At 42.1% G+C, this 12,964-nt stretch overlaps 1 protein-coding gene across 1 annotated transcript in view; it reads left to right on the top strand.

Moving 5' to 3' along the window:
- Positions 1-1,446: 1,446 nt before the first annotated feature.
- MTTP (microsomal triglyceride transfer protein) overlaps positions 1,447-12,964 on the top strand; it is a 28,441-nt gene continuing 16,923 nt past the window's right edge. The window contains exons 1-7 of the mRNA XM_032686108.1: positions 1,447-1,637; positions 6,574-6,761; positions 7,337-7,480; positions 9,494-9,601; positions 10,362-10,478; positions 11,641-11,780; positions 12,626-12,776. Coding sequence (XP_032541999.1) covers positions 1,577-1,637; positions 6,574-6,761; positions 7,337-7,480; positions 9,494-9,601; positions 10,362-10,478; positions 11,641-11,780; positions 12,626-12,776 — 909 coding nt within the window. The 5' untranslated portion in view covers positions 1,447-1,576. The remainder of the gene's footprint in view (positions 1,638-6,573; positions 6,762-7,336; positions 7,481-9,493; positions 9,602-10,361; positions 10,479-11,640; positions 11,781-12,625; positions 12,777-12,964) is intronic.

Here is a 12,964-nt window from a genome sequence, read left to right as displayed (position 1 = left end):
CAGAGTTGGTTTTGGAGCAAGATTGTGTCCTTATTTTTTTCAAGAAAGCACTGAAAGCATGGCAAGCTCATTGTTTACTAAATGCAGCAAAAGGATTAGCTGAAGTCCTCTGCCTCAGTCCCTTGAATTCAGGAGCGTGTCACAGCCTGCACTGGGGAAGCAGCATAAATAACCACAAACGGTGAATAAGCAGTAGCAGACCCTAGGGTTTCCTAATCTCCTTCTCATGTGCACACATGCACAAAACACAGGAATATTTCCAGGGGGAACTTCCACAAGGTGCAGAGAGATGAACACGAGGGAGAAGCATTGGCATGGACCAGTTGTTTCCCACTGCCGGGTGATGATTGACATACATGGTGTTCAACTTCTCTTTTACCATGATCCCTTATTAATACAGAGGATCTGGTGGAAGAAGTGGCCCATTGGGAGCAGCTAAATGCAGCCTGGGGTGGCACTTTTTCATTTGGAGTGTTTGTAGATTGAAGTCTTGCTAAAGTAGCCTGTGGAAGTGGAGTGAAAGGGTGTGGTGATGGCTCTGTTAGTAGGAGCAGATCCTCCCTTCTTGCAGAGCTGAGGAGGCTTCATATGCTGGGAGAGAGGCGTGCCCCCCTCACAGGATGTGACACCCAGGCTGTGCCAAGAAACGTGGGGGTTTGGCCCATGGGACACTTGCCCCAGTGACACCTTAGAGAGATCCTTTAGTGAGCCCTGTGGCCATGGGGCTTAGTGCAAGATGGCGTGGGATTTACCCTCAGAGGAAACAGGGAAGCAATGTGGGTTAGTCAGCCAGAGGCATATCAGGGGAGGTGATGAAATGAGCATAAGAAAAGGGGAAAATAGGGGGGTGAAGCATGGCTTGGTTTGCCCTGCGCTCAGACCCTGCCAAGCGGGTACTCATCACTGAGAAGTGACAAACTGGCTGATTTTATCTCATCTTTCAGTCTCTAACCTCTATGCTGCAATGATGTAAGATGGGGGCTGGGGCTGCTGAAAAAAAGAAAATTTATTTGCTATGGTACAATACAGCAGGTACTGACACCACATCTGAGTCTCTGTAACAACGTACCATCAGTTTTTGGGATGGCACTGATAAATCCCATGTACTTCTGCTTCCAGGAAGACCCTTAAAAAGCATCTGCTTCTGGGGTTGCTCATGGAGTTGATGCAAGTCAGTGGAGACAGTGGTCAGGATCTGTTCCCTGGCAGCAACAGATCCAATTGCCCTTTCGTTCAGGGAGAAAGGTGGCGGAATCTGCTGGTTCTTCCAGGACTGGAGGTGGGCTCCCCTCCTCAGAAGTGTGTCTGTGTCGGCTCAGTATTCAAAAATGAAAGCCGAGGTGATCGATAAAATGGGGTAGAAACCGCCAGTTACCTTAGTTCTTAATAATTAACTGGAAGTCCTTTCATGAACTTAGTACCTGAGTGTGGAATTTGGAATCTGACCTTTACTACATCTAGATAAACAGTGTGGCCGAGCTGGTGGCTCTCTCTGCAAGCTCCCCTCCACTCAGCAGCTCAGTTCCTGGAGGCTCTCACACTTCATGCTGCAGTCAGGAGCTCGGCAGAGTCCAGCATGATTCTTCTTACTGTGCTATTCCTTTGCATCATTTCCACCTACTCAGCCTCTGTTAAAGGTAGGTCTGTACTGGGCTTGGTTCAGATTTTGCCTCAGCAAAGGCATAACCAGTGTGTGTATGCAGGTCTGTTTTGCATCAAAAATTATCAACTTTACTCAGCCATCCTTGAGTGATGTGAAATGCTTTTAGTAGTTAGGTTTAAGCGCTTGTGGCATTCATCTCAGCAGAGGTGATGAAGGAGACAATGTTTTCAGGTGCACGGGGCCAGCAGTGTGAGCCAGGAGACCAGGGATCTTGACCTTGCTTAATCAGGACGTGTTGTGGGGGCACCAACTTGAAAGGGACTGTTCACACGCTCAAAAGTTAAACACACAGAGTGCTCTGGTGGCGCAGAGCCAGGAAGTGCTCAGCGCTCTCCTGGTTTCAGCTTCTGGGCAGTTGATTCAGCTACCACTGAAAGTCAGTAACAAGCATCCTGTTAATTTCATGAGAAGCTTGCTCTGTGGTAAGTCTTGAAAATCTGGATGTTTGCAGAACCCCTGTGAGCAGGGCTTTATTCAAGTGTCCTGTCAAGGGTATGGAATCTTAGAGACTGCTCGCTTCAGCAGTGCCAGGCAAGGAAAGGTGTCTATAGTAGTGATTCTTCATGTACAACCTCACATTAAATTTAGAGGAACAGCAACCTTAAAACATGAGCTGAGTTCTTAGTTTTTAGATGTCCTCATCCTGATGAGGAGCAGGGGGAACATCCTAGGTTAACCTGTTGAAAAGGCTGTAGAGGTGCTCTCAGCAGTGCCACCTCCTGCTCCCTGCAGGAGATCCAGGACACTGTATCTGTGTAAGCACAGAGCAGCAACCTTCCTCCCTGCCTCTATACCCTCTTTCAACAGGAGTTATGAAGTGGAGAGGTTTGCAGGCAGTGCCTCTGCCTGTGAGTGTATTTCATGAGACTGCCAAGTACCATTTATGGCTAGATACCAGTGTGCCACATTTCTGGTGTTTGGTGTTCCCAGCTTCTCCTTCATGTCAATTAAGCGAAGCTTCTTGATGTGAAGTAATATTTGCTTGTCACTTTACATCCTCAGGGTACTAAGCAAGCATCTTCTCTTTAATTAGTTATCACCCTTCAGCTCTGCCAGGTCTCTTCTCCCTCTGTGCAGAGGGATTGCGAGCTAAATTACTGGCCCAAAGGCCACTTAGGGCCTCAGTGACAGAGTTGGTATTCGGATGTGTTCTACCTTTCCACCAGACAATGCTGCCTTTTGGAAATATTGAAGCATTATTCTTTTCAAGTCAGGTAGATCAGCACACATAAAACCCTCCTACTGCAGTTCCACTTGCAAAACGTTTTCAAAGAAGCAGATGGGGTTTGCTTTTTAAAGCTATCCAGTATCAGAGACAGTGGCAAATATGATTTATGAAGGTAGAGCTAGCAAGTAGTTAGAGACACACATGCTGTGCATGCCATATGTATTAATAAAAGGCACAGGACTTGACAGCTGTCTCTACTCATGCAGTATAACCTTCTGTATTATACAGTATCATGATTTAATTATAGACTTGGCATGTTACCCTTAATGACAGACACTTAACATTACTAGTCAAACTATGTGTTATGCACTCCACCTTGAAAGCAAGCACTTCTGACCCCAAGAGACCATGGCCGATTGCAATCTGTATGTCCGTCTCTCCTCCCCTCTCAGCTGGTGGGACACTTGGCATCAGCTGAAATGTCAATGGCTGTACAGGCAGCAAGGATTCCAGTGCTGTGCTGAATACAAAGGGAAGAACTTCTAAAGGGGGGCTTTTTATTAAGAAAAGTTTCAATCAGAAATGTGTAGGAATATTCCTCTTAAAATAGTACCGGTGTTTTCTTTGTGAAAGATGGCATGAAAATTTACTTACACTGTTTTGAATACTGGTTCTGGTCAGTGAAGCTATGTCTCTGTCTCTCATCTACCATTGCCTCTCAACCTGAATACGATATTCAGTTTTCTCTCTTGGCTTCCCCATTTCTACTGGGGTAAGTGCTAACCCCTTGGGACTGCTTTCAATACTGCCTCATCCCTGCTGCTTCTCTTATCAGTATCCACTGCTGGCTTACCTTTTCCCATCAGTGATACCAGTCTTGCAACTAAAGGTGTGTTCTGTCCTGGTTCTTGCAATGTTTTCCGTGTACGAAATGGTGAAAGCTTTCAGAAACTAATATTCCTCTGGCTCCCAGCAATACTTTGCAATTATTAATTTCTTCCATGATGCTGGCAAGAAGCTGCTGCACCATTTGCCCATCTGTTTCCTTTAGGAGGGAACAGCTCATTTGTATGTGAGGACAAGCAAATGCTAAAAGGGAGGGAGAGCAAAGGAACTCTTGCAAAAGAAAAGAAAAAAAGATTTATGGGTTCAGTTGTGGGGAAAGGAAGAGAATAGGTGAAAGGTGCTTTTAACTGAAAACAGAGAGCAAGTAAATCCACAACACCCACCTTAACTTAATAAGACACTCATTTCTCAGCAGCCAGATAATTTTTCTTCTCTCACTTTTTATGTGTAGATAGGACTGTGTCACCCTCTGTGTTTAAAGTGTACCTAGTGGGCAGTGTTCATAAAATCTCAGCCAATACTAAGTCATTTGCACTGCTGTTTCTGCTGCAAATGAAGGGCATTTTGAACCAGGAAGCAACTAGCTCCAAGGTACTGCAAGGAACCAGGGTTGTCCATGAAAGGCACAGCTATGTCTGAGCAGGCACTGAGTACCCTCTGCTCTCAAGGGCAAGGTAGCTTCAGAACTGGTAGGAGTGAGTGGAATTGGGGAAGTGGCTAGGAAATTCACAGTAAACCTGAAGGAAGGGTTGTATGCCCCTTGAACGTTTTGTTTTGAACCAGACACACCAGACATGCAAAACCAGAAGAGCCCCATTGTGCCAACATTAATCCTTTAGCCTCCATGAAAAAAAAAAATCGATACTTACAGCTTTGGCCTCTCACATGCAAACAGGCTGCTCCCCCTCTGATTACCAAATTTACTGTGCCACATCTCTAGCTGGCATAAAGTATAAGTCAGTTGAGTTCTGTGTATCTTTGCCAATTTACACAACTTGGAGATCAAACTTGGTGGAGTGGCTGTTTTGCTCAGGGAAGGGTCTTTGAAGCTGACCTCAAGCTGCTGCTATGGCATCTAAGCGAGCAGGGGAAGGAAGTAAGAAAAATCTTAACAAAATGGGGGTTTTGGACTGTTTGAGGACTGCAGAATATATCCATCTAGCCATGATAGAACTACGCTGTGCACCTAAATTGGGATTTAAAATATGAGAGTGAAACAAGACTGTTTTTCCTTTTTGCCAGTACTGTGATTTGACATTTATTCAGGTGAGTCACATAAAACAGAGGGACATAACACAAATCAAGATAGCCTGGTGATTCTCTGCAAGGGACTTTGAACACACTGATTGCATTACAGCATGCTTAAGAATTTGTCTGAGATGTTTTGATAGATTTTTTTTCTTCCCCCCCCCCCACCTTTGCTTAGATTAACTGTGTTGTGAACTTTTTGTCTCTACTCTGTACCTGCTGAACTACATGAAGAAATTCCTAGTGGATTCAGTGGTGCAGTATTTGGGTCTGAGAGGCTTGGGCAGGGCTGCTTACAGATAGCACCTGAGGTCACTGTATGTGTATTTGCTGTATGAATCTTAAGAGCACTTTGTGTACAGCCAGCTTTTCCCTTCCCTTCCCTTCCCTTCCCTTCCCTTCCCTTCCCTTCCCTTCCCTTCCCTTCCCTTCCCTTCCCTTCCCTTCCCTTCCCTTCCCTTCCCTTCCCTTCCCTTCCCTTCCCTTCCCTTCCCTTCCCTTCCCTTCCCTTCCCTTCCCTTCCCTTCCCTTCCCTTCCCTTCCCTTCCCTTCCCTTCCCTTCCCTTCCCTTCCCTTCCCTTCCCTTCCCTTCCCTTCCCTTCCCCTCCCCTCATCAGTGTTTCTTGTGTGGATGAGAACTTTGTAGTGATCCATACCAGAGGAGGAAAGCCCTTGAAAGCAGTGAAAAGGGATATTATATATAACCTGTGCAACAAAATGTTTGAAGGGTATTCAGAAAGAGATTTATTTTCCTTGATCACAGATTTTAGGGGCACAATTTGATTCCTGAGGCTGGGTAGAGAGTTGAGACGCTGCTGCCACACATTCCCTACCTGGCCATGCATGACAGAACAGAAGGAGAAGATAGGAAAGGGTGTGGTATTAAGTAGTTTTATAAAAGAAAAATAAAAGTAATTTATATAGTACAGATTCAGTTTACACAAACAAGAGTGCAACTGAATCTGTAGGGAAAGTCCATCAGAGTTATTAATGCAGATGGAGATGGCACCATAAATTGGGCATGCATGTTGCATTTATATTAGAAATTGGCTTTTATATCCCTTAAAATACATCAGTTAACAGCAGAGACACAGCTGTGGGGACAATTATTTAGTTTAAAGAACAAGAGCTTAATTATTTAATCTAAAAAATATGTTCTCAGTGTTTTCATTACAATCATGTCACCCCTGGGCCAGACTCTCAATGGAAAGATTCACAATAAATGTGCAAGAGATCAGAGAACAATTTCTGTTGGCTTCAACAAATTTCATCAGCACATTTCACATTACTAGGCACACAAAGTTCAGGATTAATTACAGTATTTTGAGTTGAAAATAATTTTGGAATAATTTGTGCCGCTAACATATCCAAAGAAAAGAATATGATGGTCTTTTATTTATATAAGAGTAGAGCTAGAACAAAGGATTTTGTAACTATTCTTGTCTTAAATATGTAAAATCAATGTCAACTTAATCACAAAGCCCCCCCAGCTGCTCCAGTGGGACAGCCTCTGTAATCAAGGATAGTGGGATCAGTCCCATATATCTCTTGTTGGTAACTAAATTTTTAATTTTTCTATAGATGTTTTTTAGAGAAAATGATAGATTATGTGAGTCAATTCAAAACACTGTTTTTGCTTTCCAAACAGGGCACACTACTGGACCAAGCCTAAATAATGACAAGCTATATAAGTTTGCTTACTCAGCTGAAGTGTATGTTGATCGTGTGAAAGCATCGCTGCAAAAAAGTGCAGGATATCGGATTTCTTCTGATGTGGATGTCAACCTCTTATGGAGAAATCCTGACAATGATGATGACCAGTTGATCAAAATTATGGTAATTAATGCCATCAGACAAAAAACATGCACAGTCTTACCTGCATTGATCTAGCTGCTCATGTAGCATCAGAGAACTCACTTTCAGAACATAAACTAAATCTTTTATTCTCTAGTCTGATCAACTAAACCCAGCTTCTTTGATAAACTGATTCCTATAGAGTGAGATATCACAAGTATGTACCTAACATCATAAGCCAGACAGAGTATCTCCTACATTTTGAAATTGCTTCATACATCTTCTATAGCTTCAAACAACTGGTGTGCAAGCACATACCCAAGGGGCAATAGGTTGTCTGAAGTTCTCAGTTCTAGCTACAAATCATGACATTTGCTAAATACAAATTGGGTTTGGTACTTAGCTTTATGGTGAGTTTTTCTGCCACTTATTTCCCCAATGGAGAAAACTGGTTTCTTTTGTAAACATAGACACAGACATAGACATGGAGGATTAATGATCAGAACTAGAAATGAAGAAAGAAAAAATATTTATTATGTGATTTAGTCTATCCAGCCTACCCCAGGCCAATGCTAGACTGCTCTCTACCTGAATTTTCTCTGCTTTTACTTTACTAGATAAAAGATGTTCAGGTTGAAAATGTGAATGAACGTCCAGCTGCTAAAAACATCTTCAAAGGAAAAAGCACAGAGAAGATCCTCGGGAAAGAATATCTGGAAGCTTTACAGAGGCCCATAGTGCTTGAGCTAGTCCGTGGAAAAGTAAGACCCTTTATTTTAAAATTCAGTCGCTCAGGAAACCTGAGACAAATCTTTTCTTAGGGACTTGGAGAATTTACCAATTCACTGTCCTCTCAGTGTTTTTAATAAGCCATCATGTTCTATCTTTCTATATGGAATACAATAGTTTAGAAGAGACTGTAACTTACCTGTACAAAGAGCCCTTCTAGCCCAAGCGTATTGTGCATTGAGAACACCAGACAGTGGGAAAGTATAGAGCAGATTGGCCACAAATATATGGGTACACGTGGATTTATGCACTGCTGCTGTGTAAGATTTGTGCTATTGACTTCAGTGAAGCCAGAACTGTGTCCAAGGTCTGAAGGCAGTAAAGGAGATACAGTTTGTCATGACGGATGTTATACCAAGTCTATGAGGAACAGTGTTAATCACTTTAAACCCTTATCAAATATTTTAGCATGATTGCTTTTTCCGGGTCTCTATATTGCTTATTTACTTCTGTCTCACCTGCAGTTTCAATGGTCTTAAGTTAATGAGCTTGATGCTGAAAGACCTACAGACTTACATGTTTTTCCCCCACTGGGAAACTCTCTCCAAAAATCAGAAGAGAAGGGTCAAGGAGTGGGTGTATCTCAGCATGTGCCTGGGTTTTATAACCTGCCTTGAGAGAGCACTAAAGCACTGTCCCATGGCAGGAGCACCAATGTCCATTTGTAGCTTTGAGAGTCAGAGTTCTGCTGAGAAGGGGATCCAAGTACATCCATCTCACCCTCTTTTTCCCTGCAGAGCTGCTCACGTGTCCCCTTGCACTCAGCTTACTGTTCTGACCAGGGAGTGGCAAGGCTTGAGCCACGGCTGCTCCTGCCTCCTGTCCATGGTCCTCCCTCCAGCTGCTTGTTACATTAGGCCAAGAGCCCCACTCTCCCCTTTGCAGCTCGAGCAATGCTCAGCAGTGGGGGCATGGGCAGAGGGGCTGTGAGAAAGGAGGAAGGTTGAAGGTCACTCCCTTTTCTCTTCTGTGGAGCGGAGTGAGGGCTGTGACACTCTATCCCAGCAGGATCTTTACCTCCTGCTGTAAATAGGCACTGAGCACATACCCTGGCCGCCAGCTCAGCCTACTGAATTGCAGCTGCTATCAGACCTGCTCAGTAACTTTCAGACTCAGCCTTGTCATCAGTTTTACACAACATAAAAGGAAACAGGGTGGCACTGGCTTTGAACTGTACACATCCCTAAATGAGAACAGAGGTATCAGAAGAGTACAGTCAGAATGTGTCTGCTCCTAATACATTATGCACTTCCACATGCTCAGGCTGAGATGTAGTATTAAAAACTTGGGCTTTTTCTCAGGCAGTAGGGTCCGGACACTCCTTTTATAATTTCTTTGTGGTGTCATACTTTCACCCCTGGCACAGTGATTTTGCTTTCCAGGGTTGCCCTGAGATAACACACTGATTGTACTTACAGTTCCTGAAGAAAAGTGCACTTTTAACGCACCTTGAATGCAAAGTGGAAGTGCAAAGTCTTGTTACCAGAGGAGAGGCTCAAGCACAACAGTTGACCCATGAAGTGCAAAGGTTCTGATACATTTGACACGTCGTTTAAGTCATTCTAGCTGTGATTTATCTATGATTCATTCTGGGTTTTTGTAACTTGTGATTAAAGTGCAAGAGGTATTATGCCCCTATGGGAAGAGATTATCTGAAGATTGTGTAGAAAAATTAGTTGCTTGTGAAATTATGTGCAATGTCCCATTTTCCTTCTAAATCCTACTAACAGGAGGAAAGATGCTCACTCCACTGAAACTGTAGTTAGATTTAACTGAAGACCAAAACATGCTTGTACTGTTCTTATCAGGTCTTGCAGCCCCTGTAGTTTGCTTAAATAAGGGAAATAATCCCGATTCAGCTTCCTAATCAGAAAAAAGTAAAGATAGACCTAGAGCAGATCCTTGCTATTCCTTTCTCATTTAACTAGATTTGTTACACACTTTTGAATGCTTTTTTATATACTTTTTTTTTTTTATTCCTACAGGTCAAAACCTTTTACTCGTATCAAAATGAACCTGCTTTTACTCAAAACATCAAGAGAGGTCTGGCTAGCCTTTTCCAGCTACAGCTGCACTCTGGTTCTACCCGTGAGGTATGGTGCTGTATCAGGCAAGATGATCATCATCAGAGAAACAGGCAGAGCCTGATCTGCTCTGGAAGGCAGACCTGTGGCTCCTGCTGAAGAAGTTCACTTCAGAAGGAGTGAACTGTGACAGAAATCTGCCTTTTGATCACGTTTGAGGTTGGGGACATAAAGACAGTCTTCTTAGTAGTTGGTGACACAAGTCAAGTTGCTGCAAATAATGTAAAGAAGTGAAATCCATTTGATTTAAAATGCCTTTATCGATTTAGCTGAATTTAGTAATAAACCAACTTAAACCACATCACTATAAAAGAGATTATACTGATGTTTAAAATTGAATTGATTACTAAATTCAATTCAGTGGATGAGGCCACTTTAAATCAGAGTATCCACACAAAATTAGCAGTGGTTTAGCTGCATCCATTTCAGTTGTGTTCCACTGTTAAATTTCTGCAACTGTCCACTTGAGCAAAGCTGGAATTTAACTCAAATTTGTGAGTAAAGTGTAAGCTGCCAGGTGCTTCCTACATTTTTTTTTAAACAAACATTGTTACTTTTCTTCTCAGCCATCTATTGAATAGTACCCCTGCCAATCCAAAGGAGGTAGTTAGAAACACAGATATCCTTCAAACTGGTACATTAACCCAAAGAGTGCAGCATCTCAGGTACAGAATTCCAGCAGTGGAGAAAATGCTTCATCTTTGGAAGGTGCTCTGGGGTCCCAAATTAAAATTCAAGAAACTGTGCCAATCTAATTCTTTTTTCAAAGGTGGACGTTTCTGGGAAATGCAATACTACTTATCATGTGCGGCAAGATCAAGTGACTAAAATAAAAGACCTGGACTCCTGTGAAATAGCAAAGCAAGGATTTACCAGCCACAACCCGGTATGATTTCTTTAACAAAATAAAATCTGTTCTTCCTATTTAAAATATATTTTCAGCAGCTATTACTCAACTTCTCAAAAATCCTTCTTGCATTACAGAAAGCAAATTCTACATGTAAATTTTCTACATGTAGTTTTACTAGCCTGAGCTTCATATGTAGTTTCTCTGGGGAGAACCGGGAATGGATTCTCCTCTTGTATAAACCACCTTGACTCAGCTGACATTGAATACAGCATACTAATTTGCATAGTTTTTTAATCTCATTATAACATATTTTAGTTTCTATACAGATTTACAGCACTTTTGTCCTGGCTGTGCTGAAGTTTTAAATGATGTGAGACTTCTTTTTCTCTTTGAAGGAAAATCCTACATACAGATGCAGTCATAGTGATAACAGTAACCTTTCCCACACCTGCTGTAAATTCCAGGCAAGATGGTGATTCCTGAATGGAGCCTGGTCAAGCTTCCCTAATGTGTAGGTGTAATACAGGAGATGTGCCTCAGAGATAACTGAAGCCCTACTATGGCCCTAATGGTCCTCCACTACTAGTAAAGGTCTTTCTGAGTAGTTACTACTAAGGGCACACACTGAAGACAATGGGATTCTCCACATCAGAAACTGACCTTTCGCAGCTCAGAGAAGTACAAAAGCACCACACACTCTCTTAATAATTGGCCTTAACAATATGACTGAATTCCCCATTTTCACACTTACCGCAAAGACTTCATCTTGTTTACAAAACAGGTCAAGCAAGGTATCTGACTTTGCTTCCTGAGTGTGAACACGACAATCTCATTTACAAGACATTTCTCTGGAAAAGCTTCTAATCTTATTTAAAGAGTGTTTTAAATTAAATGTAGTACTGGGTATTTTCTCAATTGCCACCTGCTCCATAACTTCCTCCCAGGCTCCCTCTGTTTTTTCCCGCAGTATGTACTGGATTTGAAACACATGGTGCAGAAGTGCGTGGCTTCTTATTGCAGAGGGTCTTCTTGAGAACCTGATTTATAGGCTTAGCTTGAGATGTCAGCCCACATGCACCTTCCTCATATGACCCTATTTCATTACAAGTCTTGCCCTGATTTGGAACTGTGAGCTTTTTTCCTATTTTGTTGTTTATTGAATAGCGATCTTTCTGTTCTATTTTTTCGTTATTTTCAGATCTTAGATGTCAGTAAAAAAGTCACATCTGCCACAATCTATGTGCTGGAAGACAGTTTCATAAAATCCGTTAAGGCAGAAGAAAATTATGTTTTCCTTCTGAATTTCCGACGAAAAACAGGTGCCAAAATAGTTTCAAAGTAAGTTGGGCAATTTGACTGTCAGTGATAGGACTAGTGGTTCAAGTCAGGTTATATGTGTATGTCTTATAGAATTGAGATCTAAGGCTGTAAACTTTCCAGGTAAGGAGTTAGGTGTCTTTTGTATCCATATGGTGCCTAGTCCAACTTTGATTAAGGGTTCTATCACACTACAAGTAATAAATAATGGCATTCATAAAAAATTATCTGAAAGCAATGGAATTATCCAAAACATTTTAAGCTCCCCATTAGTGCTATAGGTGTTCTGTTCCTGTGTCTTCTCATTTCTTAAGAAATACTTATGATGGATCTCCATTTCTAGTATGTGAAAGTATAGAAAACAAAATCTACTGCATAGAAAGGAAATACCGGTGAAACTAGATCAGTGTTAGACTCCAGATTCCAAAGCACTGCAAGTTTGGAGATACTCATACAAGATAAATGATTCGGGCATCTCAGTAGTATTAGATATTAAAAAAAAAAAAAAAAAAAGAACATTCAAAATCTCACTTTCCAGATCCTCATAAGAATAAATATATGGAACATTTCAGAATGCATATGGCTACTGAATGTTGTTTATCAGGAGCTATAAATCCATGCTTTAGAGAGTCCCTTATTTCAATATTTTATTCCACATAACTCTAGTGGTAATTTAAGATATTTCTGTTACCTTAAAATCCCCATAGGCTAGCCATGTTCTGGACATTTTAAAGGAAGACTTCAGTAAGCCTGTGTTCTCTATTTTTTGCCTGTGGAGGGTTTTTTTTGTTTTTTCTTGCTGTGATTTCTGCATTTCTGCACTACCTATTGAGCTCTAATGGTGTCTTCACTGTATGGATACACAGGCAGAGACTGGAACTGAAGTCAGTACAGGCTGGCCCTGGACTGATCGCTGGGAAGCAAGTTGCTGGTGTGATCAAGACCTTGGACTCCAGCTATGTTGCCGTCCCACTAGAAGCAGAGCCAGTGAAATCCGAGTGCAAGAAGTGTCCTTCAGTAAGTAAACACAGGTTCATTGGACGTCAGGTCGGTTGCCTGAGCAGAACAAGTGTGAGAAGAAGTTTCTTTCCAAGCAGCCCACTAGGAGAGGTCTAACACAGCACTATAAAACACTCCCTGGAGTGCGGAGTACAGGTGCAATTGAGTGCTCCACTCCACAAGAGTGTTTTAAGATTTACCACTGA

The sequence above is a fragment of the Chiroxiphia lanceolata genome, chromosome 4 (assembly GCF_009829145.1).
Source record: "Chiroxiphia lanceolata isolate bChiLan1 chromosome 4, bChiLan1.pri, whole genome shotgun sequence".
NCBI lineage: Eukaryota > Metazoa > Chordata > Aves > Passeriformes > Pipridae > Chiroxiphia > Chiroxiphia lanceolata.
This window is presented reverse-complemented; position numbering and strand designations above follow the sequence as displayed.